At 38.1% G+C, this 24,122-nt stretch overlaps 1 protein-coding gene across 3 annotated transcripts; it reads right to left on the bottom strand.

Moving 5' to 3' along the window:
• Positions 1-606: 606 nt before the first annotated feature.
• Positions 607-22,236, bottom strand: prrx1b (paired related homeobox 1b). 3 transcript variants are annotated; one of them, XM_048602310.1, is made up of 6 exons: positions 22,012-22,236; positions 20,767-21,763; positions 16,425-16,600; positions 12,627-12,802; positions 5,075-5,178; positions 1,289-1,393 (listed from the first exon to the last, which is right to left on the bottom strand). In XM_048602310.1, the coding sequence occupies exons 2-5, from the start codon at positions 21,014-21,016 to the stop codon at positions 5,106-5,108; spliced, it is 675 nt and encodes a 224-aa protein (XP_048458267.1). In that variant the 5' UTR covers positions 21,017-21,763; positions 22,012-22,236; the 3' UTR covers positions 1,289-1,393; positions 5,075-5,105. The 3 variants fall into 3 exon arrangements, with proteins under 3 accessions (XP_020370231.1, XP_048458268.1, XP_048458267.1); XM_020514642.2 differs by lacking the exon at positions 5,075-5,178 and having other exon boundaries at positions 607-1,393; positions 22,012-22,234; XM_048602311.1 differs by lacking the exon at positions 5,075-5,178 and having other exon boundaries at positions 1,288-1,393; positions 12,613-12,802.
• Positions 22,237-24,122: the final 1,886 nt, after the last annotated feature.

The raw sequence follows: 24,122 nt of genomic DNA, 5'->3' as shown, positions 1-24,122 counted from the left end.
TTACCTGAAAAGACTATATTGAGAGGGGCACTTTCAGTACAAATTCTTGCGGAGTGATGACGAGGCCCTAGACTAATTAGGGGCATTGTGCCTTTGGTTGGTATATACCGGTCATTATATTCGGACTTTTTACACGCACTTCCAATTCTGCTTTAAATAACATCTAAATGTTGGGCTGATGTATAACTTTACATTTCCTAGACAGCCAAACCTCAGTTGAAATCGCCCTGCAGTAAGCCAAGCGAGGAACGTTTATAGAACTAGTTTTGGCTTTCTTTTAAATGGCCAATAAGAGATTTGAGATGGGGTGCATGTGCACTGGGAGAGAGTTGGGAAAGGATGCAGTGGGGGAAAGGATGGCCGCCCAGCTCATTTTGTGCAATTATCTTCATATACGCTGCAGAACTTTAAAAACAGGCCCATCAAAAAGCAAACAAGCAATTTGAGTCTCTGTATGTATAAAATCAAAATAGTTTTAAATGCCCAGTATATCTTGTCTGCTTGACTCGTGTACATAGCATTATTATTAAAAAATAAAATAAAGCAATCAGTCTTAAAAAAGACCCATTTGGCACCAACAATACTTTCGTAATAATTTATTGATGCATTTCTAGTCAGATATAAACCCACGTCTTTTGAGTGCTTGTTCCTTTATTGTACACAACAGAATCGTTTTTCCTTTAAGAATCGGTAAAGGCTGTTACAGACGTAGACAGAATAGGAAATCAGATTTGCCTTATTTCAAAAATAGTTTGGTCAACAAAAAGATTGCCTTATCAAGCTTGCCTCTATAGAAAAAAGATGCATTGCTAACAATAACCTTGTCATGGGATACAAAATGTAAAATCTGTATAGAAACAATACAATATAACTTTAATACAACACAGTTGGAAACCTAATAAAAGCCCATTTAAAACATACACACAACAAAAAAAATCTTGCAATTGGTCTAGCCAAAGTTTGACAGTTGTGTCCCAGTATCTTAAATCCAGGATGGAAAAGATTTTGACAAAACTGGAATATATACTTACTCTTGTCTTTATTAAAAATCCACAGGGATGAAACGCGTCAGCAATTCTGGCTCTATACAGGTCAAGTATTTGTGCGTGTCCTTGTTTTTATTTGCCTGTTGTACTGGGATATTTGTTGCTGTTTATAGTTTTGTGTCCTTGTCCTTCCGTGAGATAATTTGCTGATGCTGTCTGGTTGCAGGGAATAGAAGGACCCGTGGTTGCTTTAGTCCATGAAGGAAGCTCAGTTTACGGTGGGCACCTGATTTCTTTGTAAGCTGTATTCTTTGGCCTTGAGACGAAGGTTTGCAATACTGTTGGCCATGTTCATTCCTTGAGTAGGGTTAGTGGTAGCACAAGAGGAGGAGTACGTGGCCATAGCACTGCGGGACAAACACATGGATGTTAACTAGCCATCATAGATATTTTCTTTGTAAGATTTTATTTTACAGTATTTTTGTACATGTACTAAAGTTTAACAACTTTTTCACATTACTGGTGGAATTACAAGCACTATCAAGAGTCTGCCTTAAGAATTTTTTATATCAGGGTAAATAGAGAACGTGTTAGGTTCAGGTAGGCAACACTTATTGATAAAACAAATACCACAGCTATTTTGTAAAATATGTCACCCATTGGTAATCAACGTATTTTTAATACTTTCCACTGTCGACAATGATTTGCTGGTCTAAAACATTTCATACGAGTAAACAAGGGTCTCCGTTTGCTGTGCGAGGCAATGTCCCAATTAAACTGCAGTAACAATAAATTAACGATATGAAATAAACGATTTTTGGTGGTTGAATTCTTTAGAACAGGTTGTATGGATGTTCGCACTGGTTCCAATCGCTTCTACTATTACATCGGGTCGGAGGGTGAAAAGAGGAGGCGGAAGCTCAGAATAAAACTGTAACAAGCGACCTATTAACAATTTCTGAATCAGGACCTGAAATGAGAAGAACTCCAGAGAGTGAATATACAGTGTACCCTCAATATTTTGGGAGCGTTATGTGTGAGAGATCGTAGAACTGCTGGAACAGCAAAGGGTGTTGGCCAAGGAGAAGTGAACATGATCCAGAGTTTTGATCTGCATTTCACGGTTTCTTAATCTCAATTCAAACTCTGTGGTTGAGAGAACTACTCACCGTTATATCTAGTTGTATAGGCTCCTAAAATATTAAAATCTCATGCACACTCCCTGTGAGGCATTGTAAGAGTTAAATCCCCAGGTAACATTTTTTTGAGCGTCGGGTGCCATCCCATCAGTAGGGGAATTTCTTTTTGCTCTTCCTAATTGTCCTGTGTAACCTTTCACTTATTGTCACCTATTAAGCCAGGAGCATGGCATATTACTGCGGTTAGCATACGCACGGATCTTAGTCTCTCGGAATTTGTATGTGCAGTATTTCACTATTTGTAATTTTAAAATGCGCCCCATTCCAGCTCAGAGTTTTATGAAAAGGATGGGAGAAATTAGGAAAAGCTTTAGACTTCCGAGAGACACTGTCCAACTGTTTTTTTTATATAGATGAGCGATCTGATCGTTTGAAACTTTAGTTTTGCAACCAATTTTCAGCCGCCTTTAATCATTTAATTTTAATTCGTAGGTAAATTCCACATCAAACGCCTGCACTTGCCTTATGGCCACATATGGTCACGTTGCATGTAGCCCTTTCAGTAATTTAAAACACTATGAAGGTCCCTGGGAAGTCCAGGCTCTCTCATATCATATCCTGTGCACTTACACAAGGATGGTCTTTGCACTTCAAAGAGACTTCAGTATGCTCATGACACTAAAGACACGATACAAACTTAGCGTGGCTTATTGGCTTATTGTTCGTCACACTCGTGAAAGGGTAACATTTTCTCTAAAGAAAACCGCCCCATTTGGAACAGTGAAATTATGTACTTCACTGCATTAACTTTTACTTTAGTTATTCATTCTTTAATACTAGGAATCCTCATAAAGTTTTACACCGTTGCAGGCATTTGCTTTAGATTGATGTGCGCTAGCATTATTTAGTTATATTTTCGTCTCTTCCCTTCCTACCTTAAACATATGTGCTCAAATTGCATTGTAATATTGTATAACCTTCACCATCCAGAGGCTGTTAAAGAAAACATTTAATTTAGTGAAGAGCTGACTGACCTGTTAGCGTGTAAATAACATTAAAATTATAGTGGACGACATTAATCATTTTAAATGTTATTGTTACTGTTTAAAATATAGCTGCCCATTGACTGCAGTCAAGCCTATATGAATTAAGTACAAGTCATGCAAATTAAAGCCACTACCATGTATAGATAGCTCTGCCTGAGTGAGACATTACCCAAGGCTTAAACAATCGCTTGCACGAGGGGACATCTCTTTCTCATTATCAACTATTTTGTGCCTGTGGGGAGAGGCTACCTACAAACCAAAATTTAAATAATCAACAAATTACTAGTCAATTATATTATAGTTTGCATAAGAAATGGAGAAGAGTCAATGTATCAATGCTGTGACTGTCGTATATTTAACATTAAAGAGGACATATTTCAACACAACCAACCAATACAAACGAAAGACATGATATATCAACTGACAGGCACAGCTCCTAACCCAGAGTTCAGTACAATATTTTACTTATTTATGCATTGCTCAAAATACTAGTAACTTCCTAGTTACCCAAATATAGCATTCATACCTTTGCACTTATCTTTTCCCTTTCTTTTACTACACAAATAGACAGGCTATTAGGATGACTAACAGTGTTCTAAGTGACTCACAAATGACTCCAGGACATTTGAATGTTCATTGGATCTTAATAGCTTTTGTATGATACTTGACCCCCAGGTGAGTTTCTGACCACAAATTTATTCAATTACTGAGACAGGTGATTTCACCATCATAACATCTTCCAGCTTCATCCCTGTCTCAGCTCTTTTGGTTCTCAAATTCTCATTCATTCCTTTGTTACCTCTAGCCTTAATTATTGCAATGAGGTTCTGGCTGGTCTTCCATATTCGGGCCTGCATAAACTTGAATTCATCCAAAATTCTGTTAACTATTTCTTAGTCTGCAGCCAGCCTTGCTCATCAACCACGCATGTGCTCACTTAGTACCAGTCAAAAAACAATACCTTGATTTTAAAATTCATTTCTATGTTCTCACCCCTCCCAACCTCTGTAATCTTCTCCTGCCCAATAACCTGTAAGATATCTGTGCTGATCTAATTCTCTTCTGCTTAGCACCCCCAATTTTAAATCAGCAGCTCCCCTCATTTGGGTAGATCCTAAGCTCTGGAATTCCATCTCTTCATGTCTCTGCCTGTCTAGCTCACGTTCCTCCTTTAAGATAATACCTTAAAACCTACCCGTTTGGCTGAGTTTTTGGTCATCTGACCTTAAATCCACTTATGTGGTTTGATGTCAAATTTTGTTCTTTAAAGTGTCTGCTGAGCAATTTGGGGGACACTTTATTACATTAAAGGTGCTATAAAATATATGCTGATGATGGTTATCAGATAGTAAAAATAGTCACAAATAAACATGATTTGAAATGTCATGAAGGAAAAGAGACCTTAACAAAACATTTTAAATTCAACACATTTTTTTCCAATTATAAGCCTATTTCAGCTGTTACAATTAAAATATCCTGTAGTCAACAATGGAGTATGATATATATCACCCAGCTAGCAATGATATTTCCCGTGCCTTTTCTTGTACTGTAGTAGCATATTTTTGTTCTCATTTGTTACTTCCCCTCAAGTTTATTAAATACTTCTATATTATTTTCTTGGAGATAGCTGTGAGAAGCAGAAAGAAGATCTGCATATGAGAAAAATAAAGATTTATTTCGTGTGTAATTAAATATGTGTGTCAGTGGGAAAGAGAGAAATAGAAAAATCAAGGACAAACAAAATTGCAGCAGATGCGTTAGTCCCTGGTAACATATCCTCCTTGACAAATCTGAGCTACAGCCTTTATAAAATAAGTGATGTACATTGCTTGAGTGTTACTGATCAGTGCTATTTATATCTAGGCATATGGGTACATTGTATATTAATGTGATCGATACATACCCATTGTGTACAGAGGAATTGTGGATGGGACTTATGGATTCCAATAGGATGTACGGCCAAAGAGACTAGCAGTAGGGTAAGGTTGATCCTCAAGTGTATAGAGTCTGTTTAGAAAGGTTGTGCACAGAAAATGTGGAAATTACCCTTGATGTACTGGTTATTGATAAGGTTCTATTGACATCAGATTATTGACATAGCAATCATTCCAAATGAATAACGTCAATTTCAAGTGAATAAATACATTTCAGATTGTGTTGCATAAAGTTAACATTAAAACAAAGTGCTTGTGTATGTATGTGTGTTGTGTGTGTTGTGTGCATGTGTTTTAATTATCAACATAAATCATTACTCCACATGTTATATAGCTTAATTAAAATTATAAAGATTTAAAATCTATAAATTCTGCAGTTTCACCAGATAACTTGCACAATGCTGTGGATGCTGGGATAACACTGCCAACGATGTGTTTTTTTAAAATCTCTGACTAGAAAACAGGAGAAGAAATATAAAACCTGCATGTGAGAATTACTAATACACATGCAGGTGGGGCAAAAGGTTTATTGTCATCGAAATGCCTGAGAACAAATCAATGTTGTTCCCAATAGCAAGGACAGTGGAAGTGGCAATAATAATAAGCAATAGTAATAGATTATTACTTTTCATGCTATTCTATATATCACAGAGTCTGTATATAAATTATATGTACGCATATTAATAAGTGTGCTGAGATGAAGTCATATGTGATGTGTTGTGCATGACTGAAACACATCCTGCACTAAGTGATTATTTACACAGGAACATTTCCATTTTTATGGCTATGCTAATAAGTTGGTTGGTAAAAACAATTGCCCTTTTGTAACACCAAAATAAAGATGAGAAAGCCACAGGATTCATCCCTGGACAGTGTTCATACAAGTGATATTGAGACATTGGTGATGGTAATGAAACAAATGGCCTCAGCATCTCTAGACTTGTGAAGGAGAAATTTGCTAGTGTTCACACACTAATCACAATCACTACCTAAATGTCCATTGCTGCTGTTCTGTTAGGTATTCACTAATTCCTGCTACAAATTGTGTATGTTTGAGTGTCAAGTGAAGTCAAAAGCCAACTTGGCTGTGATGATTTTTACAGTTAAATTTTATGCCCAACATTCACTATGTAGATTCACGTAGGAATAACAGTTATTTGGGTGAAATATTGGAGGTAGCATAAGTTGGTTGAAGTGTTCAAGGAAAGTACAGTGCAATAATTGGAAAAGAAAGAGAAAACAAACAGGCATGACATAAAATATATCAAATCAGATATCAAGTGTTTTCAGAACTTTGGTGTAAAAATTTGTGTTCACAATTTTTCAAATGGTATCTGCAGTATATATTCACACCATAAGAGTGAGGGCTAAATGGGGACAGTGGTTTGTTTAAAAGGAGAGAAACCAGCAATCTAGTGTCTCATTCATTGCAGCTGCTGACTGGTGAAATATGGTGTGGAAATAGCTCTCCAGCGTTCTTGGTTGTCAGGGATTATGGTTCATGGGGCCCATGTGAGCAAATAAATCATAAGAAAAACTACAAAAACAATTGAGAAAGTTAGCTGGCAGGACCGATGGAGTGGAATAAATAAATGAAAATACAAATCCATTTGCTTTTATGGTACACTTAGTGGTGTAGAATGATTACTATTTAGTGTCACTTGTGTCTCATGTAGGGAGCAACAATGGATTGACTAAAGAGAGCCATGAAAAAGATTCATTTTATTGGGTCTAGCCTTAGAAAATCAAATAGATTTACTCTGGCATTGCCATTAGCTGCAGCACAGTTAGTGGGACTTCACACTTTACTTAATGCACCATAAAAGCAAATCCTTGATTAAGTAACTGTGGGCACAAAATTTCTTCTCTCCATCCCAATTCATACTCATAACACTAGTGGTAAAATTATCAGTAGTAGGAATGTCTGACAGAAATGTGAACTTTAAAATGGGTCTCACTAGTAGCAGTGGTGACCAGACTGGTTAGTGAATGACATTTATGTGAAAAATAGCCATGGATAGGCTGGGCATATGATTAATGTCTTGCGGACAAATTATTAGCTAATATTTGAAATTGCATCTGAAACTATGACTGCTTCCTAATGATTAGAAAATAGATTATTAGGAATTTGCACTAGCTAGGTTAAGTCACAAAAAAGCTCATACTCCAAGACTATGCCAAAGTTGAAATGAGTGGATGAGAAAATAGAATAAGTGTAGAAGTACAGGTTGGGAAAGGTTGAATTTTGAAGCATGTTGGTTGTAGGAAAAGAAAACTGAAGAAGGTAAGGATTTTCACAAGTTAATTTCCAGGTGTATTTTAGTTAAACACTTAGGCCAAATAAGAAACATATACAATGACTGTATGAATCGTGTCAGTCTATATAGAAGGATCAGTAATGAAGTATTAGCAATGATTATACACAATGAAATCCCATTCCATAGGTCAGATAGCATATGTTCAGGATTAGAGATGTGCGGCTTTGACCTCCTCTGGAAGTTGATATATTTATATATTAAGTATTAATGGACTGGAATGTAAACTGTTTACATAAAAATGACTGATGAATAGTTATCTAAAATTAATTTTGTCAGATTACATATCATTGAAATAACTTGATACAAATTTGTTTGTTCTAGAAGGGGAGCTAACATTTCGTGACATTAATTCTATGGTCTAGGAGATAACTTTGGGATGTGTGAACACTTATGAAAATAACCTTAAAATTAATTATCTGTTCTGTATCACTGAACAGTGGAAAATGGTTATGTCTTCAAAGCCCTGTAGGCTAAGTTATGAATTTCAGCTGCAATACTGGAATGAACAATTGTTGCCCAAAGTGATTTTACCATCATCCAGTTACTAGTTCCAAAGCTAAGTTGTCAGATGTGTAGAAGATATTGACTGCCTTAACTCAAACAGATATGACACATCATTGAACAGTTCAAGTAGAGAAAGAAAAAAGGGAAAAAATTAAAAGACACCAAATGTCTCAATTAAAGAAAATCAAGTAGGAATGTTTCTTTGGCAATGCTGCTCACAGCATTGTCCTCCCAATTCATGATAATATTTCCAAGTGAGTTTGATAATTAGAATCAGTGGTTTTCACAAAGTATGACAGATATTAGAGCCAAACAATTTTGAGAATGCTTAGTAATCACACTAAGCAAATTGTATTCTTAGATACATGATTATTGCAGTACCCTTAAATAGATCACTTTTCTGCTTTAAAGCTTGGCTAGACAAATTAGTAGTGATTTATATAAAATCAATCCACAATAGGTCATCATACACTGAAGTACTGCCTGGGGTAATAACAGGAACATGGCTTTCAGGCAGTAATGATTTCTATTATAATTCATGTGTAAAGTGGGAAGAAATATTCAATGTGCATATAGCAAGACTCTGTTTTCTAAGTATACTAAATGATCAAGCAGCTTTGCTAATTGAGTTTTGAAGATGGTACATTATTTTGTTTGCTTTGATAAATTTCACAAACTATATAATAGATCACAAAAATGTCACCTTTCAACCAGGGTTAAACTACCTTGCCCTTGCACATTTCAACTCAATAGCTTGTTCAGTAGACTTTCTTATTCTGTGTAAAATATACAAATTTCAAAAAAAATTAAAATAAAAATGTTTGCTGTACTGTATTTCCTATATTACACCATAGCCTAGAAATAATTTTACTTAATATTTAATAGTGGATGTCCCTTTCAATGTGCAGTTCTAAGTTGTCATAGATGTAAATACCGTAAAGAAGATCTGTTAATTTGACTCTTGTGTATCCTAATTGTCAGATGCTACTGGGCCAAATGTTTTGCGTACAGTCCTTCTCGTGACATTTTGATGTTTCAATTCAGGAAAATAAATGTGAGAAACATTGTGACTGTAACAAGGCCACTGAACTGATGAGATCACTTTCCTGTAGCTTTATGATGACCTACTAGATAACTCGAAATAAAATGTCTTCTTGCTGTCCTTTTCTGATTACTTTAAAGTATAAATCATTGTAAAGAACAGGAGAGTGAGAGATTGTATTTAAACATAGAATTTTTATAATTAAGTGACATTTCCTTTTTAAAAACAAGACTTATTCCATATCTTCGTTAACTCTAAAATTATGAATTCTGACAACAGGGTAAAGGCCATGAAGTTTTAAATAAAATTGAAATATATTTACTATAACTAAAGTAAGATACTAAAAGAGATTAGATATAATTTCAATAACGAATCTGATCCGGCTCTAAATTCCAACACTCCACAACAATACTTCTATTGCCTTCTATTTATATGGAACTATGACCGCCGTGAGGAACACAGTCGGGAAGGATCTCTTTACTGAATCCACTAATTAGCAAAGGGCAAACTATTTTAACAAGTAGCAGCTGGTCCCTGGCCAACATGAGATGAACCATCAAAAAGTTAACCACCTAATTACGGAATCTAATTACAACTGAAAAGACCTCTAGGAATTGGGATGTGTAATTAATAGCCAGTAATGATTGTTTTAAACGCAGTCTCTTGGACGCTATAAATAATAAAGGTAGAAATGTAATGCATCCAGTCCCAGTTTATTTACAATTATTTAACATAGTATGAGGGGTATAGTAATAAGTTGGAACAACGGAGAATCAGGGGAAACTGTTCTGAGATGTGGAATGCTTTTCAATATTTTACCTCAGAAAGTGTTGCAAAGGCTCAGATAAATGCTTCCACATAAAAGAAAATGTACAACTTATATTTAAATAGTACTTTTCACAAGCACCAGACATTTCAAATCTCTTTGTAGCCAATGTTGGAGTGGTAGAAACACAATAGCCAATTTGCAAACTCTCAGAGCAGCTATAAGATAATGACCAGATAATCATTGTTTGTGGTGTTGCTTGAGAGATAAGTATTGGCCAGGACACCTGGGATGACTCCCTGCTCTTCTTTGAAATAGTGCCTTTGGATCTTTTGTGTCCACTTGAGTAGACCCTTGTCTAAAAGACGATGCCTCCCACAATACCAATCTAGAATATCAGCCTTAATTTTGTCTGGAGTCAGTATTAAATTCAGAATCTTGCGACTCAGAGACAAATCTACCAACTGAGGCACAGTTGATACACAAGAAGTGTTAAGGGTGTTTTCTTTATTTATTGAAATTAAGTATGACATTAGGGGAACATTTATGGTATCCTAAATACATATTCTTAAATAAAGGGCATTGTTTTAGGATCAGCTGAATTTCACAATAGCCAAATCCTCATATTGGAAGAAACCTTAAGTGTGAATTCAAAATACATTTGCCTTATGAATAGTCATTGTTCCTTACAGAATATTTCAGTGCTCCACTTACTGCCAGCTATACAGAAGGTGCATTGGTAGAACAGAAAGCACAGGAGAAATAATTTATTTAGTAATAAATATTGGAGATGAATTAATGGCCATAATTTAAATGTAAGATTCCAGTGATAGCTATAATCTGAAATCTTATAAAGTAAAGGTAAGTCACCATAGTCTTACTAGACCATTGAGCTGCTGTATCATTAGACAGAGATAGCTGGTGTCAGTTTAATGCCTCAAGCAGGGGAAAGGTTAAGAAGGAGAGTACTTCATGATAATCTCAGCCAGTGTAAGAATTGAACCCATGTTGTTGGTATCACTGTCATCACAAACCAAACATCACAAACCAAATGAGCCAAGGGTGGGTGGTGTATGGTGGTCATGTTACTGGACTAATAATCCAGAGACCCAGGCAAGTGTTCTGGGGACTTGGCTTTGCATCTCACCATGGCAGATGGTGTAATATGAATTCAATAAAAAATAAGGAATTAAAAGTCTAATGGGGACCATGTAACAATTGTCATAAAAAAATCCATCTGCTTCACAAATGTCCTTTAGGGAAGGACATCTGCCATTCTTTCCTGTCTGGCCCACAAGTAACTCCAGACAATAGCTATGTAGTTGTCTGTTCACTGGCCTTTGAAATGGTCTCGCAAGCCACTCAGTTAAAGGCTAGTTAAGGATTAGCAATAAATGCTGGCTTGGCAAGCGATGCCCACATCCCATGAATAAATAAAGAAAGAGTTTTATATGAACACAGCAGGCCAAGCAGCATCAGAGGAGGCCTGCTGTGTTCATCCAGCTCTACACCTGGTTATCTCAGATTCTCCAGCATCTGCAGTTCCTACTATCTCTGAAAGAGTTTTATATAACCCTGCTGGCCTTTAAATCTGTTGAATAATGACTTAGCACTTGGATATTGCCTGTAGGTGCTCATTAGTGCCATGCCCATATGGAAACTTAACCCATACTGATTTCATCTTCTGATTACTACAAAGAATAATGTAATTCCTTAAGTCTTCACTTTCTTGTTTCTCTTTCAAAGTTCTAAAGCCATGAATTTGTTTTATTATCCTGCCATTATAGACTGCAAATTTACCATTGACGTTTTGCTGCTAATAGGCATAGCTACTGACACTCCAATTGTCCACTGCAAGTACTGACCATCTGAAATAAATAAATTACTTTAAGTAGCTGGCTGCCTACTGACAAGTCCAGACAGACAAAAAGAAAATGACACAGGTACAGTTCTTTTAAATTTGTTCAAACACTCCAGTATTGAGGCCTCAATACTTGTACATTGTGATGGGACTTCATGTTACTGGAGAAGTAGTTGTATTGGGTTCGGGCCTATTTGGGGATGCTATGGATTTCAGTTGCTGGAGTTTCTTACTAAATCTTCTCAACAGTGTGAACAGGTAAAAACCTAAATGCACAGGATTACTCCCCAACCTGTACTTAGATGACACTGCCAATTCACACCAAGGTCATGGAAATCACTGCAACTGCTATGAGAACCTGCAAGGTTTATTAGGTAATGACCAACAAGCAGAAGTTCAAGGTTATTATCTTACTTTGGAATTCTAATTATGCCAATAAACCCATAATACTTTGCTCTCTTTATATCAGCCAGGTCTCAATTAAATTTCCTCCAATTGTTCATGCCTCTGTTTTTCCACCATAACAAGATAATTTGCATTTTCATAACACCTTTCAGGTTCACTGATGTCCCAAAAAGGTTCAGAACTAATGGACTATTGGAACATTGTCATTGTTATAATGTTGGTAAATGTGAAATTTAATGATTTTTTTTCTCTCAGATATCCATTATTCTGTGTCTATCACCCTTTTCCATAAACTATTGCATTCAAATAATTTTATACATTACATTTGTACTTAGGATTAACCAAAAGGATATACCAGGGCAAGTACAGGTGACTTTATTGTCATTATGGCTTTTGTACTACCCACAAAGCCAGTTAATTTGGGCTGTGTGAGTTGAAATCCAAATTTGCACAGTTCCCTGTAGCATTGTATGAGATTGTAGATAATATTATCTATGAAATCATGTTAGAAAAGTTTTTTTTGCCTTGGAGAATGCATTGAGGAGGAAATTGTTGCATCTACATTGTGGCAAATTTGCCTGCATTGCAGTTAAAGATGACATTTATATTACCAATAAGAGATTACCCATATGGAGATGTCGTTCCCCAGGACAGGTAATCCTGGGCTCTGGGTGCTGGGCGTGGAGCCATGGGCTGCTCCACTGCCTCCCCGCTGTATGATTTGAGGATAGAGGCATTTTTACTGGCCAACAGGGCTCTCTCATTCCGTCGGAATTTCGCTCTTCTGTTCTGAAACCAAACCTGAGAGAGAAGTGAGAATGAATAATAAATCCAGAACATTTAGTGTTCCCTCTAATCTTAGTAACTGCTTCCTAATATGCTGGTATGCTGTCCAGCAACACCCAAGGCACATGGCTCATTTGGTTATAATTATTTTTAATCGCAAGGTTTTCAACAGGATGGATTCAATGTTAAAGCAATCATCCCAGTAGAAAGACAGAAGGATTGCAATGTGACCAACCAAAAACTCTATCAATGTTGTCATGGTCCCTCTGACAGAAGAACCTACACTTTGAATTCTTAGGTTTAATAGAAATGCAAATAATCTAGACTTTTACTGATTATGCTATAAAGTTATGGACAGTCTCCTTTCTTTGGTTTAGTCAACTATAAATGTGCAGATTCCACTGGATTAGGTTCCACAAATAAACAGATTCAGATTTAAACACAGATGTTGAATTGAGATTCAACACCTACTAATATCTTAAAATGTTCATTTGGAAGATGTACAATCTACCAGATTTCCCAGGTAGTGCACAGTTAAACCAGGTCTTTTCCCCTATTGACCACTTTCACTAAGGGTTCGTTACATGGTAGTAATGTAATACCTGCTCAGAAAGGGCACACTGTAAGCATTTTGTTCACAACTGGGGACAGAATGAAAGGGGAATATTTACATAATGTGGCTAGATGAATGTCCTGTCTGTGATAAGACTGAAAGTCCACTTAATAAATAATTTAGCAATGATGTTCTTGGATTTTAAAGTAATAAATTTTGTAGCAATTTTTTAGTACCAATGATGATTCTATTCATAGACCCTTCTGGGTCTGTGAAACGTATTAGTTTCGATAATGAAAGGTGAAAAGTTGTCAACTATTACTTGTATTTTATGGGCAGTGCAGTGTACAATAATCTATAAGCTCCCCTCCAAACAACCTAATAACAACCTCAATAAATAAGCTGGCATTATCCAATTTCTCCAATATGCAAAGCCATTCTGGCACATTCTGGGCTTGATGAGTAGTTTTCTTTCCAAATTAAAACAAAATCACCCTATGTTCTCACGTGTGGAGAGTTAACTGCACATATAAATAATGGCTTATTTTCAATTTTTCATCATTTTCTGAGTCAAATCAGTACCTTGTCAACTGGAATGGGGCACAGAATTGGAATGCTATAGCGTATTGAAATTACCGTATAGAGTCTAGTCCCTGATAAGATCGAAATGGCTTTGCCAAACCAAACTCAATGTCATGAACAAATAATGAATTACAGAATTTTCTGGCAGCGGGGAATGCACTGAAGAGCTTCCTGTATAATGGAGATGATGGTGTACAGTACAAGTAGATAGAGCAGAAATTATAGCTTTCGAGTTTGCTGAAGATACAGAGATAGCCTAGGGTCGGACAGCATTCTATGAAATGTGCTGATGAAAGATGACAGACCTGAAATGCCAATTTTTCCCACTCTTCACATGCTGGCTGATCTGCTAAGAATGTACAAAATGTTCTACTTTTATTTCAAATTCCCAGAAACCTCAGTGTTTAGCTGCTGTATTCTACCAAAACAGTGTGCTTTGGACTCCTCTCACCTGTATGATATGGCAACAATCACTTCTACCAAAAACCTGCTGATAGTTTTTTTTGCAAAAAAGCAATCTGAATATTTGTCAAACACACTGCGGGTTTGATGGCATTTTTTATATGAGGCCTTCCAAAGAACATAACACAATTGACCACAGTGGTGGAAGTGGATCATACTGTGGATGGGAGTGTTTCAATTTGTCCTGTATTTGTTGTTTTGATTCACTTAAAATCTTTTCCCATGTGGCTTGGAGGCACAGTTCTCAGTCTGAAAGTTCCCATTGTTCCAGGGACTACTCTTCCCTTACAGTTTTCTTACAGTTACACTATAAATAAGCGTCGATGTACCTCCAGTCCAACTATAAACTTTAATATTTAATTGTTTTCTCTCTGGCCCTAAACAAATAGCTACTCAGTCTTACTTTGCATTTTCTTACGTGCTGTGCTTGTGTTATGTGTACTGTCTGTGTACTGCATATTAACGTTTTGCATTTTCTGTTGGTACGCTGCACGTATTCTATATGTGGGTTGCGTATTTTGGTCATGTGTTACATATCTACTCACAAGGAAAATGGGGGAAAATGTTTCAAGTTTCGATGATAACCGCACAGCAGAATGGTGAACAGTTTGGGGCTCACTTTTTGCTGGTCACATGTAAATAAATTGAGCTGTGACGGAAAATTGGCCATTTCTGTTTCGTGAGGATTGGCCATGACTGAATAACTTATCCAGCCCTGGGCTACAGCATTTGGGAAATCGTCACAGCGTTATTGCGTGACACCATTGTGCTATTTCGACGACATTGAGTGGAAACGTGAAGTAAATGAAAAGGTTCACACTGATAACTCCGTTAAAGAGTAAATTGGCCAATCCGATGGAGAAAAGCATTTGCAGTGTCCCATTTAATGAATGTGAAACGTGGCCTTTATGATGACGTCGTCACAAGTTTTACAATTTATATCTGAAATGGCCCCCCGTTTCCTTGCTCTTGGGTCCGGCTTGATGCCGTCATGGTTTTAAATCGAACACTAAAGCAGAAAATATGCGTCAATTGCTAGGTTTAGTAAACTCGTACCCACAGAAACAATTATCTCAGTCGGAAAAACACTGATCAATATTGTGCAACTAGATTCAGACAGCAGGGGGTGGTCTGTCCTGAAATAAGATATAGTATATAGGCGAAAGGAAATCGTGAGCATGCATCTTTAACTTCTTTTCCTGCAGTGAATACATTTTGCCATTTTTCATGTTTCCTGGAAACTATCTGTCATGCTTTCGGGTTCGAGTCAATGAATTAACAATGAGATAACTGGATATCTAGTCTCAATCGCTCTGACGCTGAACCCCACTCTCCAGATGCTAATATTCTCCAACGTAACAGATCGACCAAGATTTCCCACCATTTATTCAAAACATGCGATTTCAAAAAGCCGCAATAGCGTGTATGAGACAATGTAACACAGGAATTTACCTCAGTGTGAGTAGCGAATTTGAGATTAATTATGGCAAGCAAGTTCTGAATGCCAACATTTTTGGTCCTGTAGGCTCTAAATTAAAATTATAAACTAATTATGTGTAGAAGGGTTTGCAAAGATGTCTGTTTTCACGCCTAACCTGACTGTACGGCTGGAACTCCCCTTATTTCTAATGTCAAACATCCGCAAAAGAAAGCGTTCGCTTACCCTGAATGTACATTGCTTCTTTTTATAATAGCGAAATGAATTACAACTTTCCATAATATTGAAGGTAAATAATTAAGCAGCGAGCAGCTGATTTAGGTCTTAAAATAACACTTCAAGTTACTTTAAATTACTTGATTGAAAACCGAGAGTCAAACAAAGTTGTTTGGTGCTCAGCTACCATTAGCACAGGCGCAAAAGACTAGCAATAAGCGCTGCATTGAGACAATATTTCTTACGTGGTTTGTTAGCAGTGAAAGACCTGTGAAAACAACCCTTTACCCCGTTACCCATTTTTCCAATGAATTATATCAAATGGCGAGAGCTAAAAATAAACGGTACTAGAAAACTAAATATTATCCGGAATAAAAGAAAACTACCTGGACCCTGGCCTCGGTAAGGTTAACTCTTCTGGCCAGATCTTCACGAACGAAGGCATCCGGATAGTGCGTCCTCTCGAAGACTCTCTCCAGAGCCTGCAGTTGGCTGCTGTTGAAGGTGGTCCTGTTCCTCCTCTGCTTCCGTTTCTTCTTCTGCTCTGTGTTTATTTTATCACCTACACTCCATAAAAACAATTACATGCACCGTTTAATCAGTTAGCACTTGGAAAATTAAAAGAGACAAAAGATCTACTCGAAGTACAGGGGGCCTTAAAAACTTTCCATTTGTGCACTACCGCAACTGGATTTGCTAGACTCAGTTTCTCAGTTATCCGGGCAACCGTGCTCCTGTTGAGGTAAATCGCTATCACTGCGCTAATCAAGATCAGCGACTATCCTTCATTCTAACTTTTAAAATGGATTGGGGAGGGGTCTGTGGAGATAACAATTCAGGTCCTCTTATCCCACAGAAAACTATAATTTCGATTTGCGCACTTAAGAGTTTAGATTTTACGTTATCTGAAGAGCCCATCAAACATATTCAATGAGGAACATTTATTTATGAAACGGAGCACGCTTATTGTAGGTATCCCGTGTGTTCTTAGCATTCTTGGTATATGAGAAGGAATCAGATTATCAGATGACTCTTTCCTGTTACTTCTTGAGCCCTCTTGGAACAGCATTCGTTTATAAATCACAACTAGGTCATAAAATAAAGCCTTCGTTCTCTTATGTTTTCCCAATCTTATTACTTTCCTGAATGCCTGGGGCTACATCATTTTATTAAGAGAATATCCCATTTGTTTTATCTATAATTCCCAATTCCAAAGCAATGCCTTAGCTTTGATTGATGCGAAGATTAAACCGGACTGAGCATCAATATTGTGCAAAGTTTTACCGGTTCCCTAAGCAATAACTGGAACTGAAGTCGCGACAGGGAACTTCCTAGCACAGGAAACTTGCGTGGGGATTCGAGAAATATTTGGGTAATATATTTTCTGTGTCCATTAACTGGTTTCTTGCTTGACCACTAAGCTGAAATGAAATGGCTACCTCTCGCTGAAATTAAGGTTCGCCACAAAATCGCCAAGCGACTCTAGAGTAGGGATGATTTGCCATTGCCCAGTGAAGTCGTTTAACGATGAATCCACGTTCCATAATGCATGCATCAATGAAATGTCATAACAGATCTGTGTTCCAATTGCCACCTATACATGGTGGATGTTTGATATGATAAACCTTTAAAAGTAAACCTTTTTCCAAGAGTCAATGTAGTGAATGTTGATTAAGAGTTTAGTTAGCTCGCACAATGGGCGTGTAATAGATATTATTTAACGAAATTGACTATTGGGTAACATTGTCTGCAGACCTGTAGGGTTGGATGCGCTGGGTATTTAGGCCGTGTGAATTTTGCTGGTTGATTTCTGTTGTGGTGAACAGTGTGTTTTCCGCCCCCTCCCAGTTTAGAATCTGTCTTACAATGTTGTTGCATTATATTGCATGTTAATTAGCTTCTTTATCTTGTGCACAAATCCTCCAGTTTTCTTCATGCTAATATGTACGTTGTGATTTCCTTGGCGGCTGAATCGGATTGATTCAGCACGAACGTGGTTCAGACCGAACCTCCAGCCATTCACAATCTCGGTATAAATCCACTGGAGACCTACCAACCTCTACCAAAATGATTCTTTTTGTCTAACATATGAAATAATTATTTACAGCTGGAACTGATAATTAAGGTTGTGAGTCGGGTTAATAAGTAACATCTTTTCTTGATATAAACAAATTACAAACGCTCTGCCTCTTGCAATCACAAATCGGAATGTTTGCCTCCTTACAGTGAAAGCAAAATCAGCCCGCCAGAAAGGTTTTAGATCGGTGCTGCTGCTGGTCGGAATGTCACTCAAACTTGTCTGCGCCTTCTGCATCATTCATGTGATGTCAGTTCTTCTCAGATCAAGTTTGAGCAACTTACACTCTAGAATTGTTCACGACAATTGTACAAGTAAAAGGCCTTCCCTCTTCGCCAGCAGAAGAATACATAGCAATCAATGGTTCCGATGGTCTTGGGACTGGTATCACGTTGTTTCGATTCTATTCACACTTCATTCTGCATTTGAGCCAAATCAACCTTCCACTATCGGCATTTGGTGTCATGAATGATCGAATATGTGAATGTGTAAATTGAATCATTGGGTATCTGTGAAAAGCATGTAAAACTCCCTCGAGTGTGTTCTATCGGGAGTGACGTCGGCTGGTGGGACAAAGTGGCGTTAAATCGGGGATTAACTATCCTGCCATCATTTCCTCAAATTGCATTGTGACGGGTTGGTTTAAAGTTGTTGGTTAATTGTATGAAATCAGTTGTTTCAAATTGCTGGATAGTGGATACTTCTAGGCCTTTAACCTAGAGAACCTTATTTGGAAGAACGGGCCTTCAGCTGAAAACAGATTTTAACTTGGTAGCCCAGGCTGCCTTCCTCTCATGCAATAACCTCTTGGGTTAATAAGTGGTCCTATGAAACTCATTATTGATACAAAATGCCCTTAACCATCAAAATGTTTCATAATTAGGTAGTTAAAAAGTAGTGGAGAACTATAAACTATAAACTGTTTGTAGACATTTCCCGGGGCCTTCTCCAGAATGTTAAAGCTAGTTCTGTTGCTCGGGGCAGATTCTCAGACCAGAGGATCAAGGCAGATCTCCGGTCAGGGGCACATTGCCGGCGCCGATCCACATCTGCTGTGCTGTCAGAGAGATGTAAAGGGGGTGGGGGCCGATGAATTTAGGCTGAACTAGCTCCTTAAGCCGTATCTAATGGTCAGTAGAGGTCTCTGGAGGAAAAGAGAGAGAGAGCAAGGCACGCTCTGAACACCTCACATCAATCAGGCACAGCATCAAACTCACTCTGATGCATGGGCAGTCGGAAAACTTCTAACAATCTTTATCTTAACAGCATCAGGATGAAAGGAACTGAGAAATTTACACGCTTTCCCTTATCTTTTATTAGCAAACTGGTGCCAGCACTAAAAGAGAGCCTAATTAAAATGTTTCTTGTAAAAGAATTTGAAAAATAACACGTTGAAATAAAATTCTTTTCAAGGTTAAATGTTGTATGAACTTGCATAGTTTTCCCATGTGTGTACCAAAGCCTGCGTGTATATATAATGCAAGATGCAGATTTCAAATAATTTAGACTCATCTCTCAGGTTATATCGATTAAGTTTACAGAAAAAGCTAGAAATTCAAGTTACGCTAAAATTAATCATTGTTCTACTTCCAAAATTGATAAAAATCAGTCATTTGGTGCAAGGGTTTTGGCCGGCGTATTGCCGTGGATAATTAGAAGTAAATGTTTCCTTAGCGTTACATGCTAGGCATGATTCATTGAAAACAAAGATGTCGTCTTTTATCGCTGATGCATGACAAATCAATTTATCAAACTAATCAGATTAGCTGTCATTACCATTGTTGTTGTCTGTGGGGACACTTAAAGCAGTTTTGTCAAATTCAATCGTACACTTATTATGCCTACACATGTTCTGAGAAAATGAACTATCCAGTGCAATGTGTTCCTGCTAATGGAGGCGATACATTGCTTAAAAATGCACTCCTACATTCACTCAATTAGCTGTGAATTAGCTCCTTGATTTTTCAAAGCAATAGAAAGTGGTCAACTATGTTACTATCCATACGCACATGTCCTTGAAAAGGTTTCCATTGAAGTGATGAGAGTCATTAGATTATAGTCTACCTCTCTGTAGCCTCTCCAGTAATCACATTGTGCTGTAACATTATTGTCTGAAAATATTTGACTTCCCGACCCTGGCGACTGTATGTGTCTTGGTCATTTATGTCTCCTTTACATTTTTCAACATATCTGCACTTGTTGATTTCCTTTATGAAATACTATTTATTAGACCTCACCGCATATTAGGCGAACGGTACTCGATCTTGATGCCAGTGAACATTCTCCACCACATCTCAGATGTGAACTTTGCGTGAAGCTATATTACACTGGGGGAGTTTTTTAAAATATTTTTCAAAAATATATTTAAAGGGAAGCGAAATGTGGACTGTCCTGCTTATAAAGGTGAGATCCTGTATCGCCAACTTTTAAGTGATTGGTTCTACGCTTCTTTCCCCCAAACACTTATCTCCAGCTGCCTCTCAATAGTCGCCTCGGGACTCTGCCAAGCGGTATCTCCACGTTCGGTAATATCAAACGGCTCCATGACATTTACACGTACGTGTTAATGCGATGATCCCTCTTTGCGCCACAGTGATAATCCTGTTAGTAACCCCTTGTCCCCCACTGTATTTCTTTTTGTTCACACTTACTTTCTTGTTGTGGGGTGTCACTGCCGCTGGTCACCGCCGGCGACTCGACCAGTTTCCTGCCCGCCTCACTCACACTCTCGTCGGCTTGCTGGAGGTTCATCTCCCCCACTTCTTCCAGATCCAGCAGGTGACTCACCGTGAAATTCTTTTTAGACTGTAAATTGTCCATGCTGGCCGTGATAGTGTTCTCCAAGCGACTGGGTACGGAGGACGTTTGCCTGTCCATTACATGAGGATAACTCGAGGTCATGGCTTAGATATTTAAAAAAATCTTTTATTTTAAACAAAAAATGTAGGTGCAAACTCTAGCAACCTTCCGAGACTCGACGCCCTTCGTCTCCAGTTTAGGCCAATGTTGTCAGAAAAGAGATCTCCACACTTGAACCGGACGCCGGGAAACTCAAAACGTTTTTTTTTAAAGTTAAAAAATGAGCAAACTTCCCTTATAGAGAGATGTTCCAACGCCCATGTAACAGCAGCACATAGCCAACTTCAGAGGAACTTGAAGAAAAGTTGTCCTTCCTTCTCCTTGACTCACATAGGTGACATCAGTTTAGAAAGAATGATGTTTTGCAGATGTACGAGTGAGCTTTCTCAACTTACTCTGTTCTCAAAAGGAGACACACATACAGGAGGGGGAAAAGTTTTTTTGCTGGAAGACTCGAGGCGGGAGGAACTCTGAAGTGTGCAGTACTTCTCCTCCTTGCTGAGTAAAAAAAAAGGCCTTTCTGGCACTTCAAAAGCCAGCAGAGTGCCGTCCAGGGATTGTTTTGCGCCGAATAAATTAAAATTGGCGACCCCAGGGAGACGAGATTCTGCTCATACGCGCCTGTAATTACGTGGCAAAGCCCCTGTGTTCTGTGCCTCTGACGTTCTACAGACCCCTCTCCATCACAGCACTCCCACCACTTTGATTAGAGCGGGCAAATGAAACCTTTGCTCTCTTGTAATCTGCCCTGGGATCCCTTTGTATTTCGTAATAAGACGTAATTATCATCTGAAAAATATATAAAAAAGAAACTGACAGCCAGAAAAATACATCAAAGAGCGAGCTTGTTTATCTATCCCGTCAAGTCAGACAGACTTGTTTTCTATTGCGGTAAAAGAACTAATTTGCATGTTTTATACCAATCGCTGTGCTCTTCCCCCCCTCCCCCCTCAAAAAATACGCTTTCCCGTAGCTTACTGCTATAAGTAGTTCCTTGCTTCAGGCAAAAGAAAATATTACAAGGGCCATGTACTCACCTACACGAGCAGCGCCAAATCAACGTGAAGTGGCGAGTAAAAGGCTAATCCGATGACCCTAACTTTCATTTCGGAACTGTTTGAAGATCTAAAAACCGAACCCGTTATGTCTCCAGCGTCTTTAAGTATTGGCGGCGCGCTGTGAGTTCGGGCGATACACTGCCATTACTGGAGCCTGTCTGTGTGCAAGCAGCCCGGCGAGGTTTTTTTCTCTCTCTCTCGCTGCTTTTGTTTCACTTTTATAACTGGACGTACAGAACGCAACAGCGACCAGAGAGACACGGATAAGAAGGGGGAGGGGAGAATGCCGTAACTTTGAGGGAAAGGCAGATTTATTTTTTGGGTTGACCACTTTCTACGTGCTTTTAAAAACGCATTGCAAAATAAAATATACATTTAAAGATTCAGTTGGAATCCATCTCTTTTGTCATTTTAATTAAAATTTGATTTAAATATATGAGGGAATCGGGATGAAGTCATTATTTCTTTCAATGGCCTGCACTCATTACAAAGATTGCGTGAGGCTTCAGAAACAGGGCTCAACGGGAGTGGAGGGGAGCTCATGTGTGCAAATGGCAGGATTCTGGACTCCACGCTGCAATAGACATCCCATTACTTGCAGCGGCCTGATATGGGAAAAGAACACTTGATGCCATCAAAGAGATCCATATTGAAACCAGATGTGAGCCTCTCAGTTCTTTCCATGCATTTAATTAAGGCAACTGAGACGGAGTAGACTTTTTTTTCATCATTAGTTTCCCTCCAGACCCTTTCCCCAGATTTGGGCGGCCAGTACGGTGCCGGTGCAATATGTCTGTCTTTTTCATCTACAAATATCATTGAATTGAGACTTCTATCAACATCTGTTTGGAGAAAGCTTTTCAACCCCTCCCCCCTTCCTCCTTTCCCCATTATTTGCTAAAGTCGAACTCATAGACGCGGAAGGAAACGTCAAATGAACTCGCCAGGAAGTTTATTAACCTGATATTGTGCGCTTTCTAATTGCTCTTCCAACGGGCGTGCGTGTTTATTTTTCAAATCGCGTTAAAACCTTTATTTTGAAGAAACTTGCCAGATGTCATAAAGCCCTGTTTCTAGTTCGGCTGGCGTCGGAGCCTTCATGGAACCGGTTAAAGCACCACAGAAAAGGTCCAAAGATTTATCGACACCACCACCCGGCTTCCCGCTCCTGGTTCTCCCCCCTCTCCCCTCCTCCCAAAAATGTAACCACATCTGGTTCACGAAGCTCGATAGATTTAGAATGTAGTCATACTGATTTTATTTTTGAATTGATGCATAATTAACGCACAGTCCCATTTAAGAGGGATGCTCCAAGAGTAAAAGTTACCTTTTACTCATAACTTGAAAAATGATTCGGAAATGCGGGCTATTAAATCGCATTTTTTGCATCATTGACGGGATTTATCTGAGTACTGCTTAATGTGCTCTAACCAATACGAGCAGTGTCAAAATATTTCAGTAAAGCGCCAACTTCAAGTACCCCCCTGCCCTTTTTTACGCGTTGTTAAAGGAAAGATAAAAGCGTACATGTTGCTAACTGGTCAGAATAACTAAGTTCTTGGCTCGAATTTCTCCTGGTTATATCGCTGTTGACAACTTTTGTTCTATATTCCTTTTTTTTAATCAAATGCTTTTAATTATGGCAAGGGCAAGTAAACATTCCGCAGATTCTGGAGCTCTGAAACCAAAACACTGAATCTATTTATCGATCCAATTCATTGCCAAGCATCCATTGCACTCAGAATATATTTGTGATCGATTGCTCATTTTGTTCATTCTTCAGATGGTTGTAAATTAAGCACTGAAATAATACCGTTCAATTCCAGTATCACTTTATGTAGGGTCTGCTGTTATTTTCAGGAATGCGGATGTTGCAAAGGAGCTTTCTCGCTTCCATAAAACGAGGATTCCGTCCGGCCCCTCTCCTAAAGAAAACTAGATAATGAGGAATGGACATATTTACTGACAGAATTAATTCCTTCCCTCATAATAATGACTACGCTGGGATTGTTCATTCTTAAGGTTTTATTTCGCTGTTAAAGCTTTTGGATAAAACTGAGAGGCATGTGTTTATATTCACCAAAGGATAT

This window comes from Rhincodon typus, chromosome 10 (genome assembly GCF_021869965.1).
Source record: "Rhincodon typus isolate 14 chromosome 10, sRhiTyp1.1, whole genome shotgun sequence".
Lineage (NCBI taxonomy): Eukaryota > Metazoa > Chordata > Chondrichthyes > Orectolobiformes > Rhincodontidae > Rhincodon > Rhincodon typus.
This window is presented reverse-complemented; position numbering and strand designations above follow the sequence as displayed.